At 37.7% G+C, this 11,928-nt stretch overlaps 1 protein-coding gene across 1 annotated transcript; it reads left to right on the top strand.

Moving 5' to 3' along the window:
* Positions 1-957: 957 nt before the first annotated feature.
* FBXO30 (F-box protein 30) lies at positions 958-10,724 on the top strand. The gene is made up of 3 exons (XM_010073763.1): positions 958-1,066; positions 7,563-9,651; positions 10,521-10,724. Exons 2-3 carry the CDS (start codon positions 7,579-7,581, stop codon positions 10,722-10,724), a joined length of 2,277 nt encoding a protein of 758 aa, XP_010072065.1. The 5' UTR covers positions 958-1,066; positions 7,563-7,578.
* Positions 10,725-11,928: the final 1,204 nt, after the last annotated feature.

Raw genomic sequence — 11,928 nt, 5'->3', positions numbered from 1 at the left:
TTAATAGAAAAAATAACCTAATATGTACAGCATACATAGCATCTGCATTTCAGTCTGTGATTTTGGAGAGCAGTTGTGTTTGTGTTCCATTTACTTTAATGTTGTTTTCTTATTTTGCTATGGGAACAGGCTAAGCTTGTGTAGTAAGACCTGAAACTGTATTAACAAGATTTTTTGGCCTGATATCTGTAAATATACAGAGGTCAGGAGTTCTGTGGCAACATGTATAAATTAAAATATTATGTAAGAGGATTTATTTTTGGTGGCTTTTGGGTGGCTAAAACTACCTACTGTAATACAGAATGCATTATTTTTTCCAGAAGGTCTGTTTCTATTTCTGAGAAATGGCTTTTTTTTTCTTTTTTTCTGGAGGACTTGTGAGGTAATATCTGAGGATAAGGCTAACATTGTTCCTTTGTGTGTATCACCTCGGTTCCACCTCAGTTAAGTTTTAGTGATAATCAATGGGTATGAACACATGGAAGAAGCAGCTTATCATTGTAAAGAGCTTTTTAATATTAAGCAACTGTTTAATAAGTTCTCATGTCTGAAGCTAGACAAATTAGACTAAAATGCAGTTTATAAAAGAATCTAAATATTTAAGTTCTCCAGCTGTTGCAATCTTTAAAGTTTGTTTTTTTTCTTAAGTGGCTCATGGTGGGACAAACCAAAGAATTAAGTGAAGTAGGTCAGAATAATAAGTTTTAATAATCTCTTCTAGCCTTCAGTCTAAATAGATAACCATCTAGTGTGACTAACAGCTAGCAATAAGCTAAAATGACATAACTTAGATTGTAAAGTCTGTTAAAAACTTGTTTATTTTTCCATAAAACCTGCAAAATATTTCAACATTTTTAGCTCCAGATAGTGTAAGCATGTGACCTTTTCAGGGGCTTGTACATTTGGAAGGCAGTCTGTACACCTGAAATGAAACCTTACTTCTGATCTCATTTCTTGCAGAGTCTGCAGGAATCGAGGAGTCGCATTGAGTTCCAAGTTCAGAAGTGCTTTACACATGAAATCTACTGGCTCTCTAGCTGATTCTGTCCTGTCACCATCTCAACAGGTAGAGTGCTTTTGTGCCTGAGCCATGCAGCACGTGTAGCTGTGCCTGGTGTGGTTGTCCTGTGTCCGTGTGTGGCCAAAGGCACACTGAGGCCTTTGCGTTTTGTCTTTGGGGAATGTGTCAAGGAGACAAGGAATGCATGGCAGATCTGTCACAAAAGTACTCTAAGGAAAAGCCTAGTGGTGTTGCTTTTGATTTATCATAGTGATAAAAGGAAGTGTTCTATCATTCTGTCAGGGATTCTTTTCTAAAGTGGAACAAAGGCAGACACTTGAGGCATGAAGGGAGGGTCCACTTCAGTAAAAGTAGTGTTTTGCTTTGGGTCATTTTCCCCTTGAATTCTACTTTTTTCAGCTGCAGTGATTTGGGAGAAAATATCTTGCTGAATTCTCTGAATGGGAGGAAGATGGTTTGCCGCTAGGGAGAAAGGAACTAAACACTGTAGTGTTACTGAAAAGAATACAAAATGCCAATCTCCTCCTGTATTAGGGTGTTTGGGGCATGAGCAGATGTGGAAAACCTTTTCTTTATAAGGTTGACATAAAAAAGTTGCACTTCCTTATAATTCTAATACTTGCTATTTTTGCTGTAGTTAGAAGTTTTTTTGTTTTGGTCTGGTTTGTTTTTGAGGAAAATGGATAACTTTATGCTTCAAAAAGCACTTAGTACATACTCCTTCGATGCTAGATCCCTACTAGAGAGTCTTTCCAGGAGTACGTATTCTCAGAGACTTCTTTTCTTGCAATAAAAACCCATGTTTTGAGCCTGACCTTTTTCTCCCTCTTTTGTGTAATACATATAAATTGCTGTAGACTCTGATGATAATGGTAGAAGGAGCATACTTCTTGTATAGTAGTTTAGGCTCTAGTAATTGAAACTCCTTCTCATGTGTTCAGCAATTAACAAAAAAATAATGTAGACTCATTCTAATATGTCCAGTATGTGCAGTCACTATCTGACAGGGAAGATGCTCTCTTCTTTGTTGAGTGAATTTGTTTGAGAATGCAGTGCAAACTTGTCTGTCCAAATGTTTTGAATATAGTTTTAATTTCTCTGATCTGCCTAGTTGTAACAGAAGCCAGGATTGTCCTGATGAATTCAGGGGTTAGGGGTGGTAATTTATATCCCATAAGGTTGAGATTTTAAGCATGGCATTTGAAAGAATTCTACTTCTAAAAGTATGTCTGATGTAAACTAGCTTGAAATATAAGGCTTCGTAAAGTTCCTGACAGAAACTTCTCTTTGAAATCAGATAAATTGTATAAAAATAGCATTTGCCTAGTATACAAAATATTAAAATTTGGTCACGTGTGCTATTCTATTACCTGTGCAACTGAAGCACATACCTTTAAATTTGTCACCTCTTAGTCACGTTATTTCACATTAATAACTAGCAGCTTGTAATGTTGTTTGTTGTTCTTTTGAACTTACCATTTTAAAGAGTAGGTGCAGATTAGTGCAGTGTTAACTTTGCTGGATGTCCCTGTTTCCTGCTTTCCTAATGCAATCGAGACATTTAAGCAGGATTTGAGGTACCCAGCTCCCTAATATGAGGACAATGGCTGCACTGGCTTTGGAGAAGCCTTAGCATGGGGCTACTTAATGTTAGACTTTGTGGAGTCTTGAGGAATAGAGTTAGAACTGCCTTTCTTGCTCCCTATAAGCAGGGATGCCAACTACTGGTGGCATTTGCTGTTCTTCAATTGAAGTGGTGTCAGACATCTTGCTGAACCTTCAGATCATGTTTTTCATTGGTTATTTGAAAACTGTTGAATCAAAACAGACCTCAAATCAACCAACCCAGACACCTCCACCCTCAAACCAAAAAAGGGAGCATAACATAGAACATTAATGTGGCTGTGCTGTTGTAGTAATAGACAGAGGTGTTGGTTTTTGAATACAAAAACAGTTATACTTTTTGTGCAGGATAGGGATGACAAGACAAGAAAAGCTTACCTTCTAGAAGACTGCAAAGCTTGTTTAAAGTATTTGATAGACCTGTGAGTCAAGGTGAGTGACAGTTATTCTCCCATGCATGGTAGGATACAGAAAAATAAAATACCTTGTTCAATAATCTTCTGTAGTACTGCCAATTCTATTTGGCAGAATATTCTAAAGCACTTTTTTTAATAATACTGCTCTCTACCTCTTGCCTTATTTTTCCTTACCCCTTTTTTTAACCACCTGTCACTTGAATCTCTCACACTTGGCCATTTTCTGTCTGAAGATTTCTTACTGGTCTTGTTAGCCGCTCTTTTAGCCAGAGACCTGTGTAAAAGCTGGAAGATTCAGAAATATGGCAGTTTCTTCTACAATGTCTGAAACAAAAGGGAATTTTTTAGAATGGTTTAAATAGTTTGCATATATTTGGCTGTTTGTGAGTGGATTTGGATGCTCCTGGGAGTTTAAACCTGTAGTACTGCTTATGTCTCTATTCTTATGTTTCCTTGAACCAGTAATTTAAGAACCTGTTGGCCTATTTAGTTGAATTTGGTAGAGGGAAGAGTCTCAAAGATAGTTGAGCTTTACAGGTTTGGTGAATAAAAGGTAGCTGAGTAATGGAGGGTTCCAACAGCAGTAATGGTTGCTGTGATTTCCTACGTTACTGGCTCCAAAGAATTCATGTAGGAGAGAGTAAGTAGGCAAGACTTTGGGTTTGATAATACTAAGTACAGCTCCCTACACTTTGTGGTGTAGAAGAAAGTGAGAGCTCTTGCTTGCAGCTGAAGTATTGTGTGTTGACTGTTTGAAACCCGTATTATGCTATTTTCATGTTTGTGTTACAACAGCAACTGAAAATCATGTGCCTGTAGCAGCTGGAATTTTAATCTGTTTAATTATGACAGATTTTCAAAGCATGTTGTGGCTGATTTGGTCAGCTGACTGTATAGTATGCACAATAACATCAAGTGATTGCACAAATACTGAGAGCAGTGGTCACCTCACTGGAACGGGATGTATTTTTAGGTTTCTCTGCTAGTAACAGTCAAGTGTGTGTACTTAAGCATCTCATATGAACTGAAGCTAGTTGCTGACACTACCAGGAAAGGACAGCTGTTTGTTCTTTCTATAGACATTGATCTGACACTGTCTTCTCACCAATCTGTGGCAAGGAACCTAATGGGATATAAGCACTGCAAAGATTATTGATACATGTTTTAATGACAGGCATTTTTCTTCAGGTCAGCAATGACACTCTTTGCTAGCCCTTCCAATTTTTTATGTCAGAATAACTGAAAGCACTTTGTTACCTCCAGCAAGAATTTTATTTCCCTTTCACCCAACAGTTTTTTCCTTTACAAGGCAATGTTTGGGAAGAGGGTGGTTCTTGTTCTCTGTGTAGTACTACTGGTATATTGGTTCTGGTTCTTGAAAGGAAAAACATTCATATGTGGATGGTGTTATCAATTAATCGAAGAGGTGCAAAGTTCTGTGGTTCACAAGGTTAGCTTACAAAATGGAGTGAGTCCCGACCATTTGTTGATTAAGGAATGTGCTAATTCTTGAGGTCTTATCCTTTATTTCACCAGTTTGATATGGTCATTTACTTTTTTACCTTTGGACTTACTTTGCAATTTGATAATTGAATTATATCAAAAGTCTTAAGCAGTTTAAACAGTCCAGGAACTCATGACTGCCTAAAATGGTTGTTGAGTTGGAAACCCAGATATTACAATTAAAAATGCAGGAAAGTGATATTATATATAAAAGGACTTTGTGATAAACTATAAGTAAAATGTGACATTCTAACTAAATTGAAGTTCTGCAGCAGGTGCTGTGAAGTTCAGGCTTGTAAGCAGGGCACGGAATTTTAGTGAAGGTCCTGCTGATGGACTACTGATGTCTAAAGAGATTTTAAATTATATACTTAAAATGTAAATCCTTTGGCTCCTTAACTAAGAGAAATGAAAACTAATATCAAACTTTTTAGTGACCAATAAAATTGTCATTTATGGAAACTGAGAGAATAGGTTACTTCAGCTATTTAATTATCACGTGCATAAGTGCTGCTTTATAAAAACATTTGCAAGGATTTGTTACAGAATTAAATTACCATCTATGTGTTGGTAAAACATGGTATTTTAGTGTCTGCTCTGGCTTTCATATACAGTCTGTTAGTGATATTTGATGTTTTTACCAGGTTTTGTCTCCATCTTACACACTTCAAAATTTCTCTTGCTTGTATGAAATCATGAAGTTTTGGTTAATGTTAGCCTATGTGTGAAAGCAGTCCAGGAGCCTGAGAAAAGCCAGTATCATCGTGCAACTCAGGTTTCACGATCTGACTTTTAAAGACCAAGATAGTGTGCTAGGGAGGAGGATGTTTTACTGTCTTAATAGAATGTTCTTCTGTGTAAGCTCACATAGGCTATTTAAAGATAGTCTTTAATGGTGGTTGACTAATTTAGGGTATGTCTACACAAATGGTGCAGGCAAACACGAGCTCCATTTGATTGTGTTGTGAGCTGTCTGCATGTGGGCCAGCTTTGTCCTAGCAGCTGTAGAACAGTGCTGGCACAGCAGTGTGTGCTAGCTAACACACCGGCCCTCTGCTCCAGAAGTGGCTCACTTCTGGCCCTCTTAAAGGAGGCAGGGTGCATAGCTTTTTGCAAAATAGGTACACTATATATATATTTTAAACATAATTGTGGGTAACTGATTAAATTAAGCCTTACTGCTACCAGACTGGTTGCTTTATGGGAGCAGGACTGTGTTTGGACATATGAAGCAAGGGCTGGGCTCTATGAAGGCTCTCGCATTATAAAATAGCAGTTGTCTTTTTCAGGGCTGTTTCCATTTTGTGTTAAGTGCTTTAAAATACACACAAACATGAGAGCTTCCTTTTGAGGACTGCTCACCTGTTGACTTTAGGAAAACGAGAGTTTGGTTGCAGTATTGATGCAAAAGTCTGAAATTTTCTTTGGTCTAGTAGTAGGTACGCTGCTGTATTTGGCAGGAATTACCTAGGGCTTTGCTGGAAGAACTAAAAATACCTCTCAAAAGTCAAATCAGTTTCTCTCTTTCATTCTTTACTGAACATGTTTCAGCTCTTTGCAGTAGATGCTATCTGACTTAATAGCAAGTTGAAAGCAGGTTGTGTGCCAGAAGGGTTTGCTAAGGTGTTTAGCAGGTCAGTCAGTCACTGAGTTCAGTGAATGATGTGCTTGACAATTGATTTTAAACTTGTTAGCTGGTATATTAATACTGAGGTATGGTGGGGAAGATTGAGCTGTGTTTTGCCTGGTAAGTGTAGCACATATGCTTCTTTGTTAGAAGTGTTCAGGAGAGTGGGTGGCTAAAATATTTGAGTTATCCAGATTACAAGGGAGGGGGGGATGAGGACTGATTGCTACTTAAAGTTGGCATGAATTTCAAAGCATTAAAACAATACAAGCGAGTGAAGTGTCACAGATTTCTATTCAAATGCTTTAAATAATTTAAAGTACCTGAAAGGCTGGGTTTTTTCCTCTTGCTTTCAGTTGGACCAAAAGGAATAATATGAATGAGCTCTATTTTTATAGTTTGATTTGTAATTTAAGTTTTAGTGCATTAAAACTAAAGTCTTTAGTCTGAAGACAGTGCATGAGAGCACTTGTTAGCTAGGAGAAGAAAACAAGGCACCATTTCAATTCATCTTAAATTCTGTAGGCATTTTCTTTTTCAAGAAAGTTGCTGGAGGGTGGCAAGTGAGGAAAAGATGGAACTGAGCAATGTATTTATGACATAGTATTTTGAGATTTGGCTCTGTGCAAGTCACTCTGATATCTCTGAACTGTAATTCGTAGGGGTATTACTTCTGAGAGGGAGTTTGTTAGAGCATAGGGGAGAGCCTGGTCGCTTGCATGGGCCTGCACTCCAGCTAGTGAGCAGTTCCAGGGCATCCTGAAGTATGGTACAAAGACACAAAGTTTATTCTTTTTTTCTCCCTACCACCACAAAGCACTGGATTTTTTGTTTCTGTCAATTTCTTAGAATAGATTATACAATGAATTTTATTTGGATTTCTGTTGCTATTTGGCCTTGTTATGTAAAGTTGTTGTGTTACCCTCACACTTTGAACTGCTGGTATTGTAAATGTGACAGCCATAGGATGCATTAGAAAAAATACCTTTTGTGGGTTGAATGGAAGGTATAGATAGGACCATGTTGGGTAGTAAAGTTTTATGTAAAAGTTTTCAGTAAAATACAAGGACTTATTTGATGTGTAGTATAATTGCTGCCCTTATGCAACAACTAATATTAAAATAAGAAAGGAGGTATAGACTATAGATGAAGAAAAAGATGAGTTGAAGAGCTGTTGTAAGGGATTGAGATACATGCCGATGGCTGCAGATTGCCTTAGACAGAACTGCATGAAGAGGGTATCAGAAGCTTGGGTGGTAGCAGGCAGCCCAGGGAATAGGTTGCCTCTCTAAATTAGAGAACTGGCGGTGAGGATGGTATTAACAGTATTGAGCTAATATTCTATGCTTTTGTCTCCTTTCTCTTCACTCAGAATTGGATTTACAGTCATGGAGGATCAACAACATTTACACTGTGTGAACTGTGTCAGCCGTCGTTGTATGACCAGACCAGAGCCTGGCATTTCCTGTGATTTGATCGGCTGCCCACTGGTTTGTGGAGCAGTTTTTCACTCATGTAAAGCTGAGGAACATCGCATGTTATGTCCACTTGAAAGAGTGCCTTGTTTGAATAGTGGCTTTGGATGTCCCTTCATAGTAGCCCGAAATAAAATTGCTGATCATCTAGAAGTTTGTCCTGCAAGCGTGGTATGTTGTACCATGGAGTGGAATAGATGGCCAGTCAGTTATGCAGACCGAAAATCTTATGAAAATCTGAGTAAAGATGTTGATGAAGTGGAACAGCTAGATATGGCTTTAGCCCTTCAAGACCAGCGCATGTTATTAGAATCACTTAAAGTAGCAACTATGATGTCAAAAGCAGGTGATCAAATAACAGAATCCAGAGAGCAAACCTCTGTCAAATCAAGTGCCCCAGATACGGTGCATTCAAATGGTTTGGTGCCTGTAGATGAAGAGTCTTATGGTGCACTTTATCAAGCTACTGTAGAAACAACAAGGAGTTTAGCTGCTGCTCTGGATATCCTGAACTCTGCTACAAGGGACATTAATATGTTAAGTTCAAGGCTCAGCATGTCACCACACGAAATAAAAGAAGATACCGAGATTCAAGAACAAGCTTCTAATGGCATTATTCAGGATAAAACGTCTGACCATGAATATCCAGAGGAAGATAACATAGGAGCAGTTGGGGGAATTAACTTTGATAGCCTGAATCAAAATTCACAAATGGAGCAGAATGGTTCTAGTGACATTTGTTATGATATAGTGCAAAAATGTGACTTAAACCTAAACCTCAATAACTCCTCACTTTTGTGTAATGGCTTTCATGTAGAAAATGAATGTTCAAAAGTGTTGGACCAGAATGAAGATCTTGGTGTATCTAATTCAAAACCATCCAGTGTAGCAAATGGTGAATGTACTGCATCTCATGATGATGAAGCATTACAGTCTTGCAGCTCCTTGCCTGTAACAGCACAACTTAAAGAAGTAGTATCAGCTGATCACTTAGTTAATGGTAATGTTAATCATGTACTACTTGCCCATAATGCTAATGAAGAAGAAATGTTAGAGAGACAAGTGGAGCAAGAAAGACTGAGAAATGTAGATGCGTTTTCACTCTTACTGCATCGATCGTGCAAAGTCTTTGTTAACCACTATTGGTCTACACCAAAAGAAGACAAAGCTGTTGATACATCAGATTTGGAGATAACAGAAGATCCTATGGGTCTTCAGGGGATTGATCTAATCACTGCAGCTCTGTTATTTTGCCTAGGAGACTCTCCTGGAGGTAGGGGAATATCAGAAAGTCGCGCTGTTGATGCGTATCACATTGACTTTGGGACCCAAACATTTTCTCTGCCATCTGCTATACTGGCCACAAATACAATGGTGGGGGAAATAGCTTCAGCTTCTGCATGTGATCATGCCAACCCACAGCTTTCAAATCCAAGTCCATTCCAGACCCTTGGACTGGATTTGGTATTGGAATATGTGGCTAGATACCAAACAAAACAGCGTTCAATGTTTACATTTGTTTGTGGACAGTTATTTAGGAGGAATGAATTTTCATCGCATTTTAAGAATGTGCATGGTGACATTCATGCTGGCCTTAATGGCTGGATGGAGCAGAGGTGTCCTTTGGCATATTATGGGTGTACATATTCTCAACGAAGGTTTTGTCCTTCAACACAAGGTGCAAAAATTATTCATGACCGCCACTTACGGTCATTTGGAGTTCAGCCTTGTATATCCACAGTACTAGTAGAACCAGCAAAAAGCTGCTTAATTGGACTACGTAATGACCATCTGAGTAGCCTGCCTTTTGAAGTTCTGCAGCACATTGCTAGTTTTCTCGATGGCTTTAGTTTATGTCAGCTTTCAAGAGTGTCACGTTTAATGAGAGATGTGTGTGGAAGCTTGCTTCAGGCACGTGGAATGGTGATACTGCTCTGGGAGAAGAGAAAGCACCCGGATGGAAGTTCTTGGCAGATAAAAGAAAAGGTAAGTAACTTTTTATTTTGAAAGTGAGAGGGAATGTATTAAGTTGGTGGTGTCTCTGCTTTTCCCCTTACTGTTTTCCTTGATCACTATTGTTACTACTGTTTTTTGATACAATATCCCTTCAGATGGCCATATAGAACTACTGCTAGTGAAAATTGCTAGTGGGTTGGTTCAGCCTTCTCCACGCTTGAAGTAGAAGTTAAAGTAGTGTCTGTCTGGTTTTTGCTTGATGTAAATAAATTAGCCTCTGATTTTCACAAGATTTTAAAATATTAAATGATTGCTTCATTATTTTCTTTAATGTCAGTATTCTATGATAGTGAAAGTTGCCTACAGTTTGCTTTTCTTGCCTTTATACCTTTTTACAGCAATTTTAGTTTTTGCTCATCTGTTGAGATCCTATCCATTGCTATGATATTGAGTGCCTTAAGTATCCAGATAATTCTTAAAACCTTTGGATGACCTTTATATAGTATGGTTTTCACCATTTCCTCCAATCTCCCCCACCCTGTCCCTGAACTGCAGAGAATCTGCAGCAATCATTTGTAATTGCAGAAGCTGATCATTTCAGAACTGGATTATTGTGACTGGTCACGCAATACTTTAACTTCTGATTGCATCTACTTTGTAGATGCAAAAAGTATTGCCTGCCTTTCTTCCCAGTTTTCAGAGTTGACTTGCGATCAGAATCCACCTGGGACTAGCTATATAAAATTTAGCATTGTATGGTCTTGTCATGTTGATTTTTAATATGATTTATAGTAGCCGCAAAACATTGCCTGAAAGCATTATAGCACAAACATTTAATTTCCTGCTCCGAGTTCAGGTTTCTTAAAACATTTTGAGCCTAAGTGCAATTTATTTTCTAGGTTTGGCGCTTCAGTACAGCCTTCTGTACTGTGAACGAGTGGAAGTTTGCTGACATCGTAAGCATGGCTGACCACTTGAAGAAATGTAGCTATAACGCTGTAGAGAGACGAGAGGAGGCTGTTCCGCTGCCATGCATGTGTGTAACACGAGAACTCACTAAAGAAGGACGTTCACTGCGCTCTGTTTTGAAACCAGTACTTTAAATATTGCAACCACTCCAATTGCACATACACTCAAGCACCTGATATAACCTCGGTAATATTACGTGACACTTTATTAATGTACTAAAGATACTTTCTAGCTAAATCTACTCTGTCACTGTGTATATAGGGTTTGAAGTGACATTTATTTTTTATAATACAGTTTAGCTGGAAAGTAATGAAAGTGATGCCTTAATGTTTGAAAAATTCAGAACTTGCTGGACAGGGTAGTTTTATCTAACTTATATAATTTAAGGACAAAATCCTAAGGTGTGTTTTCTGTTTCACTGGTGCCCATGTTGCTGTTGAATGATAACATTTAAAAAATGGCCTCTAAATCATAATGCACATTTAGATAAAACACAGAATTGTAGTGAGGCAAAATTCTGACCAATACTTTCTGTATTTGGTCTTTTTTAACAAATTATAATCCAAATATTTGAAAGATAAGGAAGAATTCAAAACCTTATAGTAAATGTCTCAAACACAGCTTTTAAGCCCATCTTTTCTCATGGAATCAGTATTCTAGTGCTCTTCCTAGTTAACATGTGATCTAGGATCAGCTTTTTTAAAATTTTTTTTATGAATTATCTCGAACTCAGATTTACAGCAGCTTAATTTTTAGTACAACTTTGTTTTGACATGTCAACAATGATTATTTTTCTTCTGAACTATTAACAGTTATTTCACTTTTGGGAGCAAAACGTTTGGAGCTAAAAACATGGAATACTGGTTTTTACTCTTGCACCTACAATGACATCAATATAAAATGTCTCAAATATTTTTCCTTGTCCTGCAGTTGGCTGAGGGTTAAATTGCTTGAGCAGTCAGAAATTCAAAGTATGTGACAAACAGTTATGAATTTATAATGCAGCTAATGAAAGGGCTTTACTTGTTTTATGGTATTGTGAGATGTATTGTTTCCTTTTCTGTTAATTTGTCTATAAAAATGCTGCTTTTCTGAGGAGCATTTTAAATTACTGGTATGTAAAGCAAATGTATCATCTTCATAAGATGAGACATGACTTGTTAATTGCATAAGGCATATCAGAAATGTATGTTCAACCACATCTGTTAAATGAAAAACTCCAATTTGCTTCCAGTCTTCCATAATAAAAGATCTTACAAAGCATTTGTGAACAGAGATTGCATGCTATGAAAAGTGGCACGGTATAGCAAAACTGTAATAACTTGAACTGACTTTCCA

Source organism: Pterocles gutturalis, unplaced genomic scaffold (genome assembly GCF_000699245.1).
Source record: "Pterocles gutturalis isolate BGI_N339 unplaced genomic scaffold, ASM69924v1 scaffold37807, whole genome shotgun sequence".
Lineage (NCBI taxonomy): Eukaryota > Metazoa > Chordata > Aves > Pterocliformes > Pteroclidae > Pterocles > Pterocles gutturalis.
Note: the sequence above shows the minus strand (reverse complement) of the source record. Positions and strands in the feature narration are given on the sequence as shown.